General features: G+C 37.7%; 1 protein-coding gene across 3 annotated transcripts in view; it reads right to left on the minus strand.

The window, feature by feature from the left end:
* The window catches only part of kiaa0586.L (KIAA0586 L homeolog), a 117,784-nt gene that overhangs the window by 51,090 nt on the left and 45,048 nt on the right, over positions 1 to 21,646 (minus strand). For all 3 annotated transcript variants that reach the window (XM_018230729.2, XM_018230728.2, XM_041573108.1), the window contains exons 22-30: positions 21,299 to 21,474; positions 19,658 to 19,805; positions 17,748 to 17,949; positions 17,127 to 17,374; positions 14,466 to 14,542; positions 13,033 to 13,167; positions 12,588 to 12,771; positions 11,422 to 11,561; positions 9,323 to 9,410 (exon numbers count right to left, since the gene is read on the minus strand). In XM_018230729.2, coding sequence (XP_018086218.1) covers positions 9,323 to 9,410; positions 11,422 to 11,561; positions 12,588 to 12,771; positions 13,033 to 13,167; positions 14,466 to 14,542; positions 17,127 to 17,374; positions 17,748 to 17,949; positions 19,658 to 19,805; positions 21,299 to 21,474 — 1,398 coding nt within the window. The remainder of the gene's footprint in view (positions 1 to 9,322; positions 9,411 to 11,421; positions 11,562 to 12,587; positions 12,772 to 13,032; positions 13,168 to 14,465; positions 14,543 to 17,126; positions 17,375 to 17,747; positions 17,950 to 19,657; positions 19,806 to 21,298; positions 21,475 to 21,646) is intronic.

A 21,646-nucleotide genomic window follows, 5' to 3' on the forward strand; every position in this document is an offset into this window, starting at 1 on the left:
ATCATCATATCATAAAAAAGTCATAGCATAACCTATGCCACATTTTCTGCAGAGTCTCTGTGAGCAAGTTCTTGACTAAACTATATACATGTAACTGTTGATGACAATGAATAATGTACCCTCTGCTAAAATGTATAAAGATATTAAAAGCCACTGAGGAGTTACGTGACCTGTTTAAAAAAAAAATCATTGAGACTGTAGCCTCGTGCATTTATATTATCTTGTATTTCCTCTGTGACTTACATTATCCCCTATATAAAGCCGTATACTATATAAGTTGTAAAATATATGTAAAACAGTAATATTACTGAACTTACTGAAATATTTTTGTCCAGAAAAGGTGGCAACCCTACCTACACATGAGCCTACTGTATAGTTTATGTTCTATAAATTAGAAAATGTATGGGGGAACCTGGTTACCCAAAAAAAATTTTAAGAACTTTTGCAGGCTATCACTCTAAAAAAAGAAAAAGATGCCAGTGTTTTTTGGGACTTAGAAACTTTTTGCACTAAAGATATGATGTAAGTAACAGAAGATTGAGGAAGATATATGCACTCCAATGTACTTTGCCTGGTCTGAGCTGGCGAAAGAGGTAACTTTCAGTTAAATCCGCATCTTAGTGAATTTGCAGAGTAACATCCATTCGCCAGATCGAAAATTCGCCTGGCGGTAGAGTGCGAATTACCGCTAGTGTCTATTTCACTAGCGAAGTTACACCTGCACCTGTTAGTAAATTGGCGAAATGCCTGAAAGCGGTAACGGTGGCGAATCTTTGCCAGCATTAGTCACTTCACCCTTTAGTAAATCTGCCCCTCTGTATGCAGAAAAGGGGCAGGAGATGGCAGCACATTGGCATCTCAATGGCATAACCCCAAATTCATGAGGGAGATAATGATCTACTAGAGGACGTTTTTAGACCTTACTTCATGTTAACATTTAGTGTGAAGAGACATTTAGGCCTAAAAAAAACCAGGAGTGAGTCATTATCTCCCTCAAGACACGGAGTTGGTTGACAGCTCTGCAGATTGCTAATCATTCAGATTATATTTATTGCCTACGAGCATTAAATGGGTGGTTCACCTTTAAGTTAACTTTAAGTATGTTATACAATGGCTAATTCTAAGGAACTTTTCCATTGGTGGTCATTATTTATTTTTTATAGTTTTTAAATTATTTGCCTTCTTCTTCTGACTCTTTCCAGCTTTCAAATCGGGGTGACAGACCCGATCTAAAAAAATCAACTGCTCTGCAAAGCTACAAAAGTATAGTTATTGCTACTTATTACTCATAGTTTTATTCAGGTTCTCGAATATTCATATTCCAGTCTCTTATTCATATCTATGCATGGTTGCTAGGGCAATTTAGACCCTGGCAACCAATTGCAAACTGGACAGCTGCCGAATAAAAAGCTAAATAACTCAAAAACCACAAATAATAAAAAATGAAAACCAATTGCAAATTGTTTCAGAATATCACTCTCTGTGTCATACTAAAAGTTAATTTTATTTAAAGGTGAAAACCCATTAAAGTACAGGGATCACAAAAAAAAAAAAATGAGCCAGACTTTAGCCCTATTCTAAAGCTGGCCATAGATGCAAAGATCCGATCGTACGAATCATCGTACGATCGGACTTTCCCATCTCCAACCCGCCACTAACCATTCAGATCAAAGTCTTACCAGTCAGATTAGTTAAAGAACAGATCAGCAATGTTCTGCCCCTGACAGCAATCATACGATATCTATGTCCAACCAAAGCTAGTGACAGTCTCCCACTGAAAATCGTACGATCGGCAATACACGCAGAGATATTATCGTCAGCCGACAGAAATTTTCTAACCTGTCTGATCGACCAAACGACCGATCTCCGCCGGACGAAAAATGTCGGGACTCTCCACACACAGTCCGAAAATCGTACGAATCCTCGATTCGTACGATCAGATCTTTGCGTCTATATCCAGCTTTAGACTCTTCCTGACTGCACAATCAAATGACAGCACGGGCTGTCTGTAGGCCATAAGCTGGATGGCTAAAGTTTTTGCATACCAGTGAAGAATTGTTCTACAAACAAAATGTCAGGGACTTACAAAGCCAAACAAATTACTTCCACTTGTCTGAATGAGAAGTTACAAAGTGAGCAGTGGATAGATGGATTGAACTGAGCCAGACAGAAGCCTCACAGTGTGAGACAAGCAGTATCCTAACTTTAATTTTATTTAATGCCCTAAAAAAGCATTGGTCTGCCAAAAACTTCTATTAAGGGCTTGAAAGGGGAATCTTAGATCCTGAAGGTCTTTCCAATTAAGTAACAAAAATGGTTTCTTTTAGATCTACCGGATTGGACGGGTATAAGCTCTCTCACACAGGCAGGGGATTATGGGAGCATTCACATTTAAGCCAGAGTAACACAGCCCATTCTCTGATACACTCATTCTATAATTGCATCTTAAGCTCCTCTTGATACTTCTAATTGTCAACTAGTTATGGATTAGTTAATTAATGAAAACCAACTCAGCCACCCACACAGGTCTGTTGATGCATTTATATGGTTTCATTTAATTGAAGACAAGTTTACAAGCCAGGGTCAGGCTATTTAATCAAACAGGTGGGAGAAAGCAGTCATGCTTCTTACTTCAACTCCCAAAATATCTGCTAGAATTAAATAAGAAAAACTGACAAAAACATAGTATATTGAATCATACGAGGGTGATAACATTCAGAAATAATTAGCTTATTTCCCTACAGATTTATCTAAGAGTTATTACTGCCTTGCTAAGCTTTCATATCTTAATCACTCTGTTAATTCTGTCAAGGGCTCAGAAGCCTGTGCAGATTTAAATAATGGGTTTCTGGCATAGGTGGAGAATAATAAAGAGTTTGAGAGACTTAGCCTCCCCAAAAGGAGACCAACTACTATATATTCCTATATAATTATAAGTTCACCAATGGAAAGCTCTCTAGTGCCAGCCCCAACAAACAAATTCACTAATGGAAAGCTCTCAATTGGCAGCCTCAACAAACAAAACTCTCACCCTCCTCCCCTAATTTCCAGGCAGGCCTAATTGCTCTATTAGAAAGATAGGACAAATCTTAAACATAACTGTAACAGAATTCTTGGTTTCAGAGAAAGGAGACTTCATGTATTACACTTCCCTACACAAACACTAAAGTAATCTCTGTTTTTCTCCCAATCTGCTTTACTACTTTATTAAAGTTTACGCTGCTGCTACCAACTTTACAGTATTTTTAGATTACAGCATCTTCAACACAAATACTTAGGTGGTTATTTTCTGAAATTATGAATTTATGTCAAAATATTAAAAAAAAAGCTCGACCAAACACTCATGCCCGATTTTAGCTTATTTATTAATAAAAAAAACTTGATTTAATCGCATCATGAAAAAAATCAATAAAATCTAGCGAAAACTCTAATCATACTATTTTTTTCCCCTAATCGCACAATTTTTTTTTCAAGTTTTTGCCCCAAAAAACACAGAAAAAGTCCTATTATCGGAATAAACCCAGTGCAAACCACAATATCTTCAAATTGTGATAGGTGCCTCTCCCACTAACTTATCCAGGACCTCAAAAAGGATTGAAGCACCCCATACATACCCAAAATTCTTCACTTGGTGCTTAATGATAGAGGATACGGCAACCTCCAATACAGTGACTTTGACTTTGATACTGCAAGGGCTTGCCCTTTGACTGCATGTCTTGTGTGCCAGTGAATTTTCTTATACATTATACAGGACCTCGACAGGTCTGAGATGGCGGATTTTCGGATTCAGGCCTTTTGCAGCATCGGGATATAATAAATCTTGTATATTTTCAAGGTTTTTTTTTCAACGAAAATTTTTTGCCCCAAGAAAGTCCAACCAGATAAATTCAAGGTTTAGTTAATAACCTCCTAAGGTATATCATAGAGCTCCTTTTATGGTGAAATGTACTTGCTGCTGTTCATTGGAAAACAACAGGAAATCGTAAATCACCATTTTATTATCTATTTTCAATTTATTTATATTGTGATAATTTGAATCTAAATGCTATTGAAATCAGTATTCTTTTCTCTTGGTGTCAGGTCTCCTCTAGATCTGTTAATCAGCTGGCTTACAACACTGGTTCAGAAGTGAGGGCCAGGAGTATAGAGAATGCAAACAGGTGGACAGACATTGCTTTCAATAGCAATTTAAAAACATCAAAAAACATTCAGCATGGTGGCAGACCCCTTTAAGCTATACTTGTATGGGACCTGTAATGCAGACTGCTCGGGACCTGGGGTTTTCCGGATAAAGGGTCTTTCTGTAATTTTATTCTTCATACCTTACTAAAAAAATCATGTAAATCTTAAATAAATCCAATAGGCTGGCTTTACTTCCAATAAGGATTATTAATATTGTAGTTTGGATCAAGTACAATGTAGTGTTTTATTATTACTGAGAAAATTATTTGGATTATTTGGATAAAATGGAGTCTATGAGAGATGGCCTTCCTGTAATTCGGAGCCAGCTGGATAATGTGAATGCACTATACAAGGAACAGCTATTTAGTCCTTCTGCAAACCCTGCCCATCTTTTCCACTAATTACTCACAATGATGAAGACAAAAGCTCCACAAAAGCCAAAGGAATGGTTACTGGAGAGGTAAGATACAGGCATTGCGTTACATTTTCCATTTTTATAGAGAGGCTTTGCATTTTATGCCGCTTGGCTTTGTAAACTATAATCAGGAAAATTGAATTTATTATACAGTGTCCTCATCATTAATCAAAGGGAAAGCGCTTAGCAACCTTTTCTTTATAAAAGTGACAAATAAAAGAAAATATTTGGCAAGCCAAAATATATAATATATATTAAAAAACTGTCATCGTGTAAATATTATTTGTGGACTGCTACATAAATAACAGGCTATTCAACCAGTGAAAACAGCTGTATAAACTCAGGGTGCCATGGAGCTGAAAATAAGCCATAAACTGTACCATAGTCTCCAAACTGTCTGCAAGAGAGCACATATTTTTAAATAATAAACTTGTCAGTCAAACATATTTTGATGCAATTTAATAAATCAACGGTAAAACTATATTAAAAAAAAAAGACGTGTGGTTTGCACTGATCCAGTCTCCTCCCATGATTCCTTGAGCGAGAGGTAAAAGCTCTAATTTTTGGTTCTTGTGGAATGCTGTGTGTGTAGCAATATAAATGTGAATACCTTGTTTTTTACCTGCATTTATTGCACAGTTGGAGGACTTTTTAGCTCCTTTTAGACTATATCAAACAAGCCTTTGGTTCTTCTATTTAGTTACTCTCAGAGTCTTACTCCTCTGAAACCATTTTCCAATATCTTCCAAGATTTTTAAAATCTGCAAATTGGCTGTATATCTGCTAATAAGACAGCAATTTGGATCCAAAGTTGGCCAAAGGGATATAAAGGAGTAATCTATATGCATCTTCCCATGATTTCTTGAGCGAGAATTCAAACCCAGTTTCTGACTTTTGAGTTGTGTACCATAAAGAACAAGAATTCCCTCTTGGACATGGATTTGTCTGCACTTATCAAATAAAAGTTCTGGTATACAGGTATCTGACCAGTTATCCAGAATGCTCGGAACCTAGGGTTTTCCTGATAACGGATCTCATTATCCTATATCATAATCTGAATCTTCTAGTCTACTAGAAAATCATGTAAACATTAAATAAACCCAATAGGCTGGTTTTGCTTCAAATAGGGATTAAAGATAGATTAGTTGGGATCAAGTATTGGAGACGGCCTTTCCGTAGTTCGGTGCTTTCTGGATAATGGGTCCCACACCTGTAATATGGTCTCTACCATAGGAGACAACACAAGAATTAACTGCAATGTATTTCTGCCCACTCCCTGAGGGATCAATCATGTTCCAAGTGTAGTGCTCAGGGTTAAAGACATTGCCAACAAAGTGTGAACAGATGCCAACAAACCAATTTGGGGGAAGGTTCATCAGATTTAAAAAGCCCTACTGGAATGACCACATGTCAAATCAAATAATCTTCTTCCCAGTAGGTAAGGAGCACTCTGAGCTATAATTGGGCATTTCAGGCCTTTTATGCTATACATCAGTGATAAAGCAAGGGATTTCATAATCCCCTTTGGAAATAGAAACAAAACAATTAATGGTTTCTAAGAATTTGAAGAGCTGCCTGGATTCGCAAGGAGTGACTTTCATATAGTGAGGACACATTTTGGAAAGTCCCAAAATGTCACTAATTGCCATAGTCAGAAATATACATTTTTGAACCTAGAGCTTCTAACATATATTATCAGACTGATTAGCCAATTAAGACATTTGTGGTTATGTTCCATAGACTCCTCTGACTTCAAATAAACTGTCACAAACCACACATAAGCAAAGCAAGCAAGTACTTCAATGTCCCATTCAATGTCCCTGGTCTCAGCTCTTGCTTCCGCCTTTAACAGCCGCCTTTCACCTCGAAAGGAGCCCTCGGCTAATTGGAAGCCGCCAGGTCTTATTAAAGGGGTTGTTCACCTTTAAGATAACTTTTAGTATGATTGGTTTTCATTTTTTATTATTGAAGGTTTTTGAGTTATTTAGCGCTTTATTCAGCAGCTATTCAATTTGCATCTTATGCAATCTGGTAATAGGGTCCAAATTACCCTAGCAACCATGCATTGTTTTGAATAAGAGACTGGAATATGAATAGGAGAGGGCCTTAATATAAGGATCAGTAATAAAAAGTAACAATAACAATACATGTGCAGCCATACAGAGCATTTGTTTTTTAGAAGGGGGTCAGTGGGGCCCATTTGAAAGCTGCAAAGAGAATCAGCTATGTGTGACACTAGCCTAACAATGTTTGTTCTCACGTAAAGCAAAGATTTCCATCATAAAGAGCGGTGAAAAATATTGGCAATATATATAGGAATTATAGTACTGTATGGGTACCTTTATCCAGAAATACAGTCACTCTAGTCTTGACTATACAACTGGATGCAAGATATGATTCGCTGTCGTCAATATGTTCCCCATTACCAGTATCCGCTTTACAGTAAGCTGGGTGCACTTGTTTGCATTAGAGTGTACATACAACATGTATATTTAAACCCAACAATCTGGCCAAAACAGAGGACAGCAACAAATTAAAAATATAAAATGAGATAGGTGACTAATACAGGGAATGAGTATGTTTTAGCTGCCCATTGGAAACATCAGGCCAGGCTAGGCAGTTCAATGACCATCTGTGTAAGTTATGATCATTAGTTGTCCCTTTTTATAGTACCATAGTAACCATCCATTTTTAGGGAAACTGAGAGAACTCTGCTGTAATATGGGAGCACACAAGAGCCAGAGCTTTAGATAATAGGGGAACCTCCCTAAACAATCAATACTTGTTAACGCTACAAACAGTAGATATGGTTATATTGCTCCTATAACAACCAATTTTTGGATATTAAATAATTATGTTTCATAAGAAGTATTTCCTTTTGGAGCTTATAAATTTTTTACTGGCAAGCTCAATTTATTTCTAGGGATGCAGCTTTTTCAGCAGGATTCAAGTGCCAAGCGATGGCAGGACCAATTCGCTCTGAAAGAAGTAGATATATTTTGAGATTTTCAAGGTCAAATAAATTGGATGCACAGCAATTGCAAATTCCCTTTAAAGGAACAGTAACAACAAAAAATTAAAGTATTTTAAGGGAATGACGATGTAATACACTGTTGTCCTCCACTAGTAAAACTGATGTGTTTGCTACAGAAACTCATCTACAGTCTATATTACCAAAGTTGCTGTGTAGCCACAAGGGCAGCCATTCAAGCACAGGATACACAGTACATAGCAGATAAATTCTGAAGAATCCCATTGTATACTACAGAGCTTATCTGTTATCTGTTGTGTACTCAGTGCCTTTTCTCCATTTTCAGCTTAGAATGAATGCCCCATGGTTACACAGTAGCTTGACTTATAAACTATTGTAGAGTTTCTGAAACACACCAGTTGTACCAGTGCAGTACAACAGTACATTATATTTTCATTACTTTAAAACACTTAAATTTTTTGGTGTTACTGTTCCTTTAAGACAAGGTGGAGAAGAGGTCCTTATAACAAATGAAAAATACTAGTTATGTCCAGAAATCCAAGTACTACAAAACAATCTTACAGGTAATCTACTAGGTAAAACTAGCAGACATCTGTCTTGCAGGGTCACTTAAATTGGAACTACTGTGAAAATTAAAATGTAATATAATATAAAGCAGAAAGTTTCTAAATATAATCAATTAAACATGTCTGTACTTATTCTGAAATAATTAAGTCACTTTTTAGTATTCCAGCAATCTTCACTCTTCATTCTCTCTTCATGCAGGAGGCAGGCCCGTAATTGTGGCAAAAAATTAAGGGTGGCATGTAGCCCAGCTGCATCATGGGGACCTGTGCGTCCCCATTCAATAGCGACGTTCTGCGCTCGCGGCGCAAGGGGGGAGTATGGCCGGGCACCCGCCCGAGAAATCCGGGCTTGGCAGGAGGTGGAGTCAGATTTTGATTGACAATTATGTCTCTCTACAGTTGGTTATTTAAAAAGTGTTAGCTCTAATAAAACATCTAGGCAAAGGGAGATCCACCCAATAGATCTATTAGATCTAGCATGATGAAAGTATGAAGACAGACATGCTGGGAGAGGCATAGTAAATAGTAACTTGACTCTAATTTATTATAGTTAGAAATATTCTTATTTCCATAAGATGATAGTTCCCCTCTAAGAAGCTACATACAGTGTATGTATGTGTATATATATATATATATATATATAAGAAATAGGTTTGAATGAGGTCTGTATATGTCTGTACATGCCTCTAAATCACAGTACAATTTTGTTTAAGTTGTAAAGAAATATAACAAACAAATAAACCATCAAAACATTGCTTTTTAGCACACATGACGTTTACATATGCCTTCTTTAGCACACATTTACTAAGAGCGTGTTGAAAAATTGCACTTTGCTTAGCAATATTTTGAATTACAATGTTAAATCCTGAAAACATATTTTCTGTGAAATTTCTGTAGCCGTAGACAATGCCTCATAGATTATACCCTGAACACTTTCTAATTAATTCAACACTTAGCAGCAAAACCTTCCAAGTTAATGTCAATGCTGCCATCTGATGGTAGCGTGAAATCTTGGGAGGCAACATGAATACACATTCCGTTTTCTGTCAAGACAGACAGTTCCCAGGAGAATTCACTTACATACCAGTCTAAGAATATTTAGACACATGCATACCAACATAGACCCTGCCAAAACCACTGGCGGCTAAGGCTCAGACAAACACTTACCTGTAGGTGGATCATCACTCCTCTTAACCCCAACTTGTATCAAGCGTGTATGAGTCGGCTGATGCTCCTTTAGAGGTACTGCTGGAACCTGTTGTAACAATGATTTCAGCATTAAGAATCAAAAAGCTCCATGAATGAAACAATGTTTGGAAAAGACAGACCTCATATTAATATGCTCAGATGATGTATCTCTGGTACATCTCTGGACCATAAGGACTTCACAATAAAAACAGCCCAGCTAACCAGAGGCTTTCCAGCTGTTACTGAATAGGAACAACCCCCAGCATATGTCTAAAGGAATAAAAAATTAACTCTGTAACATGGTTTGTTGTATGTAGACTTATATATAGCATCTGTTGAAATCTATGTTGCTGCTTAAAAGAAATCCACTTCCATCCTACAAGTATATAAACCATCTGGATGACTCATGCACAAAAGTAAGCTATTTTTTTTTTTTGCCAGACTCCCCTAATTGGTGTGACCACCTTCTCTTAGTAATTTGTATCCTGTGATATTTTATAGTACAGCTGTGAAAACACAAGCGTAATAGTATCAATCCTGTCATCATTGACAGCATTCCCAAAGCAAAAGAGGACTCTCATCTTACCGATTTAAAGGGGACCTGTTACAGTAAGAAATATTCACAAAACCTATCTTATGATGTTAATCAAGCAAAATAAACTTCACTTACACTATAGAAATTATTTAAATCTTGTTTCTTTTAGTCTTGGAATTCCCAATCACATCAAGCGGGCAGGCGCCATTTTGTGGGCACTGTTATTAAGGCAACCTTTGCATCATGCTAAGATCTTGTTTATGCACCAGAATAGGGCACCTGATGCCCATGCCCACACATACACAATTAGATGGTGAAGAGGAAGGGTGAGTATGGGGAGTGCAGTGACATCTAGGAAGTACAGACTACATAGTGAAAGTATTTGTCTGCCCTCCTTCTATGCCTAAGGCATAAACGAGAGGCAGGCTATATATGGTTGACAACTGAGATTTTTAAACGAGTTTATAACAGGTATGGATATTGTAATTTAAAAAAAAGTCATATTTCATTTAAAAAGGACTTTTATTATACAGGTTTTTATGTCTGGGTGGTTTATTGTCCCCTTTAAGAGGATGCTGTAGAGCTAGATATGAGACTGCAACAGGAATATGCCAGTATCCATTACTGTTTCGGGTAATTTTTCCAATAAAATAATAGCACAATGAATATTTTCTGCCCTTTGATTTCATGACTTTTCACTGAGAAAAGTAATTGAGACAAGACAGAGTCAAAAGCTAAAGGTTCAACACAATAAAAGATAGTTATCAGTTTCTAAAAGTCGATGACAAATTGTCAGAGGATCTCTTGGTGCCATTAACCCATGTGTGGAGAAGAAAGTGCCATATTATACTGAGAGCAGGCATTAAAGCACAACTGAGACCTCCTCAGGTTAATGCCCTTGTATCCCACTATTCCCGTATTAATAAAACCCCTACACGTGTCAGGCAAACAGCTACCTAAATTCCTGTTTAATTTAGCTTGATAAAGTTGGCCAAAGTCAAAGTACAGCAGTGTAATGAAGAAAAGATGCATTCACTGGCAGTTTCTGATTGGTTGATGCCTCCAGTAGGTGCAAACAATATTTGGAGTCTTGATAAACCTATTATGCATTATATTGAAACAAAACCATGCAGTACCCTGTAAAATCTGTCTAAAAAAATCTGAGTGGAAATAACCATATTGACTGCTGATAGATGGAGAGTACATGGAAAAATATTTTATAACAGGACTCCGACATGCAGTGGTAATACGGCCATTGGAAATAGAAAGATTTTAAATTCTGCCTGTTGTAGAATTGCTTGTAAAAGGAATACATTTCCTCAGTACAAAAAGAACAAGTTGTACTTTAAAGAGAACTAGTATAAAACAGAATGTGTTTGGTTTCAGATCACACAAGGGAGATATTTGTTAGAGGGAAAGGCAGAAGAATGTGAGAAATGCCTCCAAACATTTCTGTTGTATACGAGACCGGCATAAATGTAAAACACATGTGAGAAGTTATGTGTACAGCAGCAAGGAAAGAAGTAGTAGAGATATTCTATACCTGAGAGCTGCTGCTGGCTACTGTTGGCATTTCTGCACTGGTACCAGGATTGGGATAATTAGCAGCCACCTGCTGCACCTCCAGGTCTCCAATGCTCATTGGGCCCCGCGTCACATTATCAGAGTCCATGGGGTTTAGTTCTGAAATAGTAAAATATGCAGCGTTTCACAACTTCTGCCATGTATCTTACTGCACACTGTAAATCAGACACACTCCCTTAATACAAATATAAACATATTATACTTCTGCTTTTAACAGTCAATAAATGAAAATAGGCATCGACTATCTAGAGACGTGTTTTTGAACTCAACATTATCCAACATATAATAAAAGGTTAAAGACATAGTCTGGAAACACAAGATTTATAGAGAATGTTCTAGAGAAAACTTTGTTAGCCAAGAAGAAAATAGAAGGCCCCATTTATAAATACAAATAAGCAAAGACAGTCAGTGTTTTCCAAATACAATTATCTATGTGCTCTAATGCAATGAACCCTTTGCAAGCAAAGTGATGGTAGTGCTGGAATGTATTGAGCTGCTTGCTCTTCTTTAAAGGCAAACTATGCCTTTGGAACAAATGCTTAAACGATAATTAATATCATAATACTTGACCTATTAAAGAAAGTTGCCAAACTGGCATATACATGTCTGTAAATATTACAAATATACATATACGTGTCTGTAATATACATAAATAATATTAAATATGCAGGTTCTGGGAGTGTGAAAGTAAAAGACACAACTTAGCTTGTATGTGTGTTGTGGATTTGCATAGTGCTTCATGCAACCCAGACGGTGGACTTTAGTACTTGGAAACATCCAATGGTACATACTACTAGGAAACTATATTATACATTGTTTTATGTTCAGGGGTATAGTTTCCCTTTAGCAGTATTTTTGGCAAGGTCCAGAAAATAAATGAAAAAATATGGAAAAGGAATCGAAAGAGAGCTTGATCAGTAAACAAATATTTTAAAATAGAAATGCTTATGAGAGATCACAAGCTATTTTCAGCAATGTCATGACAATGTGAATGTGATCCCTGTAACTGGCAGATGGCTTAGCAATGGATAGTCACTAGTGCCCAAACAGTTAAGAACAGGTTGGAATGTCTACTGTTAGACAACTGGAAGCAAGAGTTGCAAATCCCCTTATGTGGCCAATTACCTGGTATTTTATCGTACTGTCCTGGAGATGAAAGATGCCTGTGCTCATGCCCAGCTATTTCACCCACATTAGCAGGTCTACCCATAAAGGCAGAGTGTCCTACCAGGACTTGCTCTGCTGCATTGGTGAAACGGGGCCTTTGACCTTCGCTGATCTCCCCCATGCTGTTTTCTTCCTCAGAGCACTAGAGAGTAGACCATAAAAAGCAAAGAAAATAAACTTGGCTGAAATAAAAACAAAGATTCATAGTCCAAACAGCCAGTTTTCATGTATTAGGGCCCAATTAAGGCTGGTTTGAGATTAAATGAACAGGACTAGGAAAATGTGAAAAAACCGACAAATATACTGTACATAGTGTAAGCAGAATAAAATTCAATAAAACGTCTACTGGCTTATAAATCTGTGATTCATACTCAGTGCAGAGTTAAGAAGAAGATCGACTCACCTCTGGGGGGTAATAAACGTCAAGTGGTGCAACCAGATCTTGATTGAATTTGGCTAAGAGTGACAGAACAGGATCACGATGTGCTCCACTTCTGGGCCCATAAATCACCTGCCCTTCACTTGGGGGATCATATTCCTGTAGCAAAAAAGCAGAATTGTTCCTTTTTTTTTTTTAATCAGACATCTTGCCAAATAAATTGTAAACTTTCCTGCAGTTCACTAAACCACATATTTCAGACATCCTTCTATATTATTCCAAATATATCATTGCAAAATGGCTGTCAACTTGGGATATAGGTAGAGAAATCTCCTCCCAACTGATCATATTCCACAGCCATTGTTTTACACTAGCACTAGGAATATAACTCTGTTTTATACTATCACCTTCCTGACGAGTGCATTTTAAAGGGATACTATCATGGGAAAAAAATTTTTTTCAAAATGAATCAGTTAATAGTGCTGCTCCAGCAGAATTCTGCACTGAAATCCATTTCTCAAAAGAGCAAACAGATTTTTTTATATATTTAATTTTGAAATCTGACATGAGGCTAGACATTTTGTTAATTTCACATCTGCCCCTGGTCATGTGACTTGTGCCTGCACTTCAGGAGAGAAATGCTTTCTGGCAGGCTGCTGTTTTTCCTTCTCAATGTAACTGAATGTGTCTCAGTGAGACATGGGTTTTTACTACTGAGTGTTGTTCTTAGATCTACCAGGCAGCTGTTATCTTGTGTTAGGGAGCTGCTATCTGGTTACCTTCCCATTGTTCTTTTGTTTGGCTGCTGGGGGGGGAAGGGGGGGGTGATATCTCTCCAACTTGCAGTACAGCAGTAAAGAGTGATTGAAGTTTATAAGAGCACAAATCACATGACTTGGGGCAGCTGGGAGATTGACAATATGTCTAGCCCCATGTCAGATTTCAAAATTCAATATAAAAAAATCTGTTTGCTCTTTTGAGAAATGGATTTCAGTGCAGAATTCTGCTGGAGCAGCACTATTAACTGATTCATTTTGAAAAAATGTTTTTTTCCCATGACAGGATCGCTTTAAGTTGGATCCGAAATAGAAAACGTTGCTTTTTAGCATTCTGTTAAGTTTCACTTTATTGCTTTCTATAGACTATATACATATGTGTATGAGAAATTCTGCACAAAAGGACAAATCTAATTAATCACTCTAATAACACTTTAAAGGGGAACGCACAATATTTATTCACAGAGTCGAACTAAAAATATTGTTTATTTTGCAGAATGCGTACATACTAGCTATTTACATAATTTTATAGGATAAACTTGTTTTCATGCTATGCTTATATACTAATACCTACAAGTTGGTGCACTTGTTATAAAACAATTTAAATGTGTCAAAACAGTATCCATTCAGTGGTTATAAACTTGCGCATGCTGAATTTTTGCGGAAATGCTGCTTTCCTACCATGTCATGCGCATCTCTTAGAGTGCTGGATAAACTTTCTGTAAGATTTTGATCAATCACTCCACTTTCAGCCACGACTAGAAATAAATACAAACAATGATACATCAGTTAATAAAGAACTGGTGGGGAAAGTATTAAGGGAAATATTCATATGACACTATTCTCCCACGGGTTTTGTGGGCTAAACAATTCACATCAATTAAAGCCGCCATCAAAGATGAATCAAAAACTGAAAAGATCTGACTGATTGATGTGCATGCCAGTTGCTAAGATCACTGCGTGGAGGTATAGGTCTAGTTATACTTTGGTCATTTACAACAGTGAGGGTCAATAAACAGCTTGTTTTTTTCTGTTTTGCCCACTCAAAACAGATGCATGCAAAGTTCATTTGCTAAACTAATCATTTTGAGGGTTCATGTAAGGAGTGATGACCTGTTTTTCAACCTCCTCGGCTGAGAGGTGGAAAGTGGCGAGCCGCAGACCTTGCAGCTATTGGAGAGGCCCAGAAGTAGTTACTAATAGTTCTTAAAGGGAAAACTATACCCCCCAAAAAATGCAGGTTTCTATAAAAAGATATTGTTTAACACAGCTTATATGTTAAACCCTGCTTCATGTAAACAAACCATTTTCATAATAATATACTTTTCTAGCAGTATGTGCCATTGGGTAATCATAAATAGAAAATTGCCATTTTAAAAAATAAGGGCCGACCCCTGGGATCAAACGATTTACGGTGCACACAAACAACTCAAAAAAACTATACTTCTTAGTTCACGAGCCAATTAACAGACAGAGTTGTGTCTTTTGCTTCCACACTTCTTCCTGTTACAGTTAGAGTTGTAGTATTTCTGGTCAGGTGATCTCTGAGGCAGCACACAGACCATCACAAAATGGTGGCTCAAGGCAAGAGATGTAAAAGGGCAATATTTACTTAAATATATATTCCAGTTTGGTAAGATTCATTAATATGCCACTTAATATGATATAAACTATCTGTTGCTTAAGTATTCATTTTGGGGGTATAGTTTTTCTTTAATGAATTAACAACTAACCCCATCTAAAAACTGAATGTCTAAGGCTAGAAATATATTGTTATTGCTACTTTCTATTCAGTTCCTCTCCTCTTTATATGCATGGTTGCTAGGGTAGCCACCAGATTTAGAAATTTCATGTTGGAGAACTAATGAATAAAAAGCTAAATAACTCAAAAATCGCAAATTATAAAAAATGAAAACCAATTGCAAATTGTTTCAGAATATCACTCTCTACATCATACTAAGGGGCTGATTTAATAAAACTCAAATTAATCTCATATTTTTATGAAAACAAAGTTGATCAAACTCTCTTCCAAGAATTTAACTCGTTTATCAATAATTGGAGCAACAAAACTGAGCGTCAACACGTATAGTACGTTTGACGCTCCAAGAACTCGACTTTATCTAATTTTTGCTGTGAAAACTCGACTTTATGGATTATCGGATGAAAACCCAGGCTTTATCGGATTATCCAGCGCAGGTCAGGGGTCAAGAAATAACGTTGGGGACATCTTCCATTGACTTCTTCATGACCTCCGTATGTTTGAGATGGAGTATTTTTGGATTCTAATGTTTAGCAGTTTTGGGGTATAATAAATCTATAAAAATTCCCACAATATCTGAGTTTTCCCTTTAAAAACCCCAACCAGATACATTTGAGGTTTAATAAATGGGCCCCTAAAAGTTAACTCAATCTAGTCTATCTAGTCAAACAGAAATAGAACGATGTACTGCTATTAGAAAAAAAGATGGAAAGGTGCACGCCAACTGAAGTCAGACGTGGAATCTGAGCTCAAATTAGACTTTTGGAAACCTTCCTGTATAATTTTTCTCTTAACAGATGGTTGTGCATACTGGGAGTTGAGGTTACTAACAGCCTGATGATATGATGTATTGAGACATATAATGCAATTAAACAAAGACAAAGGACAAATGGGGAACCTGACACCCTAAGAAATACACATTCTTTTCTACTGTATTTGTCAAGCAAAATAATTGAAATGGTATAAGTAAAGTTTATTTAAATCTTTGTGGCCTTCAGTCTTGGAACTCATAATCAGAGCAAGCAGGCAGCAGCCATTTTGCAGACACTGTCATTAAGGCAAGCTTTGTTTCACCCAAAATCTTGTTTAAGCGCCAGAATGGGGAGCTTGATGCCCATGTGCATTCTCAGGCTACAAAATAATATGGTGAGGAGGGAGGGGGAATAAGAGGAGTGCAGTGGCTTTTAGTAAATGCAGAATGGATTTACGTAGCAGGTGCCCCTAGGCCTGCTGCCATTCGCCACCTCCCGTCCCTTTATTTGGGCACATATGCAAATTTTCATCATCAGGTCTGGGGCACTGGTGATTGGCACAAAGGAAATTTTTTAAAACCTACTATATTTTCCGCTCATCCCCAGTGTTTCTGAACCAATGTGGTTGGGCAGCATGCCGCCCCCCTAAAATCCTGCTGCCCTAGGCCTTGGTGGCCTTTCAACAAATCTGGGACTGCCTAATGTCTGCCCCTACTCTATGTCTATTTTGGTTTCATGTTTAATTTGAAAAGGACATTTATTACACATGCCTGTGTAATAGGTCCCCTTTAAACAGACATCATGATTATAGGTAAGAGAACTAAAAAGTACCTTGTGCTGCAGCTATTTGTTCATAACTGTACACCACCTCTCCCTCTGAGATGGGCCTGTCGGTTGTGTCTGAGTCAGTGGCGGTGACAGTCAGAGTGCTCTCCTCTGTTGAGGGGGCAGAGCTTGGAGTTGGAGCAGGTGATGGAGATCTGAGTTCAGGTGGAATGGAAACTGAGGATTTTTCAGGTTCAGATGAAGCTGCAGAGATCAGGCTCTCTGGCTCTTCATCTTTAGCTACTGTCAACACACTGTCATATAAAAAAAACACACAAATGTCACTAAATATAAAGCATTAGGCTAGTGGCTACCGAACAGTCCTCAGTCCCGGGGTACCAGGGTAGCATGGCTGTAGACACTCTAATCCACCACGCCAACTGCCGATGGGCATGTGAGTCACACCTGAACCCAATGGATTGCGTAGGAATATCAAGGCGCCTACTTTATGCACCTACATACCATATTTTTATGTGTAATATACCAAAATCATTTAAACTGACTATGGAACCATAATTGTCTTACTTTTGTTATTGATAAAAGGAAAAATAATAACCTAAAAAATATAAAGTATTAAACTAGAAGGAGCGATGTTTCTAATATGGGGGGAACTGCAGTACTACTTACACTACATCTTTATATAGAGATTCCTCCAAAGAATGAGGGTTTTCTTCTTCTAAAGGCAAATCCATAGTGCCCCAAGGACCAGGTAGACCAGGGCTGTCATCAGGTTCTTCTGATATGAGAGGTGTTGGGGTAGCCACTCTGGGAGGAGAGGCCACTGGGGTAATAACAGGAGTGGCTACAGGACTTGTTGGCATCTCAGGAGCTGCAAATAAAGCACAATAGCTTGTTTCACAATAGATTGTTACACAAAAACATGGTCTACCTATTATTTTATTTTAAATGTATTATAGTTAGTTATATCCCTTATGAGCTTTTAACGAAGTCATGACAATAAGAAAAACATATTTCCAAAATATGAGACCTACAGAGCCTACTAACAGCAGCTTGTTTCCTGGCTCAGTTTCAATTCATACAGTTCAGTGTTTTTTAGTAGAATTAACTTTAGTTAGTCAAAAAAACTGCTTGTAGATCAATCTGATCTTTGGAGATGCTTGCGACGTCAGATCCCTGTTCCCTTCAGGTCAACCAAGGAAAGTCATCAGCAGTAGCAGTTCTCATTCTTAGTAACACCTTTCAATCCAACTGCATAGTGACGGATGGGTCAACTGGCCAGACACCTCTGATAAAGGCTCACAGACAAGAAAACTGATTATTTTCCACTGTGTACAAACAGCTTGACAGGTAAGAGTCTTTACAAATAAGAACCTAGGCCAACTAACAATATACTAGAGATATACTAGTGCTGTCTAACTTCTGTGGTACTGAGGGACAAAATGTTTCTGGCCTATGTGATGGAGGGCCGATAATGGAAGCCAGTGTTGACCACTCACGGTTTTAAACCACATCCACTATAAACTACACCTATGTTATCACAAGAACTTTTAAGACCTTATCCACATAAATGGTGTTCACTGCAGGGGTATCAGCCATCACTTATATGTGAAAAATCTTCCTTAAGTCATATTAAGACATACCCTTAAAGGGGATGTAAAGGCAAACAAAATGAAATCACATTTTTACTTTCTTTAATGAAAAATAATTAAAAATGTGTACCGTTTTTATAATAAAGCTGACTGTATGCAGTTAAACTCCCCCTTCATTTTACTTGCTATGACAGCTGCAGATAGGAAACTTCAGATGGTCCCTAACTGCTCTGCATTGAAACAATCATACTTTCAAACGGCAGGGGGGAGCCCCCGACCTTACTTCCCTGACCTCGAGCAGCTTTGTTTGTTTCTCTATAAAGCAGCCGGCAACTGTGTCGAGATTTGTATTCACAGACCCAGTGCAGTCTGCATATTCTGATTATTTATCAGCTTCTATGGCAGATATTATTTGGCATGTGCTGTTTTGCTAATTTATGACGATCCGTAAGCTTAACCTTCCAACTGAAGCCCAGACTACATATGCATGGTCTTGGTCTTGCAAATACATTTAAAAAAGTTATAACATGACAGCCCCCTGCGGCCAACTTTGAAAACATAAATCATTTGTTTAATTGGGCTTCTGGTGCAGTAAGTTCATGCTTATGTTTTGTATACAAAATACAGCATTTCTAGCATTATTCTATTTTAGACTTTAGTTCACCTTTATATTCATATGTTGCCTCCACCTCTGTGGACAGCACAGCAAATCCAGCAATACTTTAGGGACCCCTATCAACAAATGCTAATAAACCTCCAGAACAAACCTCCACCAGGCTCATCTCCAAAATAAGCCATCACAGTAGCCAAACTTTAATGGGGGGGGGCACTCAATGGGAGGCCAGCTCCTAGGCTGCTAGTTGTACAGCACTGCATTAAACAATTCAGGCACAATCAGGGCCGGATTCACACAATTCAGGCTTGGGCACAATAAGAATCCTATGCTAGATGCATTTATGGTAGTCCATATTTATAACAGTCACTCACCTGCCTGATCTTCAAATATGGGTTCAGCCACAGAAGTTTGTGGGGAAAGTTCTGGGGTTTTTACTGTGGAATGTTCCCTCACAGGAGGGAGAGGAGATGCAGGTGGGGTACACTCCGGAGTGGAAACTAAAGGAATTTCTACAGGGATCTGAAACAGAAAAGAAGACCGTTGTTTTTGTAAGCATTAAAGGGACCTGTTATTAGTACTGCCTCTTTCCAGCCATTAAATTCAGTCAAATGAATGCTTTACAAGACTACAATAATATTGCTAATGCTAGATACCCTCAGTGATTTTATTCACTTAAAACATACCCCAGGCTGGTGTTCCTGTTAGAAGCAGTGGATCGCTCCATGGTGCTCACACAGAGATTCCCCAGGCTGTTGCTCCTGTTAGCAGAAAACTGCACCAGCCTAGGGTATCTCTGTGTGAGCTCCATGGAGTGATCCTATTCTTCTGCTTCTTCTTTCTTCTCTTGCCTGGAGCAGCTGCATGCGTAAAATAGCCGCTTTACACTACTACTATGCATGTACTTTGGGCACAAAGAAAAACGATGCAGAAGATCCATGGTGATTCTCCAGTAAAACCCCGGGCCAGTGCATTTTTCTGCTAACAGGAGCAGCTGCCAGGAATATCATTTAAGTGAATATAATCGCAATGATTAGAACGTTCCTTCTCCTTTAAACACCAACTAAAATTAGAGACAGTTCCTGGAATCTATTGTCTACGTTCGTTTCTCATGTACACTGTATGGCAGACCTATTAAACATTTTCTACATAGTGTTCCAAATATCTGAGGCAGCACATGCTTTAGAGGCAAATTATACAAAAATTTTAATGTAGTACAAACAAGTCTGTCTCCATTAAAGTGTATGGCAAAATGTTGCTGCTCTACAGCTTACTGTAAAATGGGAGATAACATTCTAGGTTCCAGGCAACAACAAAAAGAATAATTTTTATTTAGAAATACCAATGCCACCTACGAAGGGGAACACCAACAAAATTTGATAAAATTTGGGGCTTGTGGAATGACATTGACCAGACCCCTCTATAGCAAGTCTTAGCAGAGTCCATCTCCTCCTATGAAATCCTTCATGATTTGCTATCCTACATATCCTCGAGGGTCCCAACCTAGCCTTCAGATGTAAAGTTCACCAATGTTTGATAGTGTCCATCTCAACTGCTCAATGACTGCATTGTGTTATGCTTGGTGATAGCCTGTGCCATATTTTCTTCCTGCCTAACTTGTACAGTTTAATCTGTGAGTGTACTTATTCGTTGTATGTATAATTGTTGTGTGTGTTTAAAAATGAGAAATAAAACTTACCTTTAAAAAAAAAGAAATACCAATGCAGCAATTCGACGTACCCTTCAGGATAATTACATAGTTCATTTGGGGTAAGAAGACAAAAGTCCAACCCTTCCAAATAAACTATAAACCCTGCCAAGTATACACACACACACACAAACACACACCTCCCCCTATACAGAACAACACACACATATACAAATATATATAGCAATATCTATAATAACAAGCTGTAAATTTTGAGATCAATATAGCCTTGGATATTTTGCTGTAACAGAAAACTGTTACAGAGTTTTCTAGTCTAGTCTTAAATATTATTGGTTGCTTCTTTTACCTGTACATCAGATTCCATTAATGGACGTTTTTGTGCATTTCGAGCTTCTCTCTCCCCCAACATTATAGCAATAGTCTCAGCCAGTGCTTCATCAACATAGCGGCGAATTAAATCTGAATCCACCGGCACTCCAGCATCAACAAACAACTGGAATCCTTGCCCTCCAGCTGCTTCGACTAAAAAGCAAAAGAAATATAAAAAGAAATATAATTCATTTTATGCATGAGATATGTAACAAAAAATACACAAGAATATGCCCTTGATCCGTACTGAGCAAATATGTTTTTTGAAATGTTGGAGAGAGTGCCTGGAACACTGAGTAATGACAGTATTTGGAGAGAATTTATA

This window comes from Xenopus laevis, chromosome 8L (genome assembly GCF_017654675.1).
Source record: "Xenopus laevis strain J_2021 chromosome 8L, Xenopus_laevis_v10.1, whole genome shotgun sequence".
Taxonomy (NCBI): Eukaryota; Metazoa; Chordata; class Amphibia; order Anura; family Pipidae; genus Xenopus; species Xenopus laevis.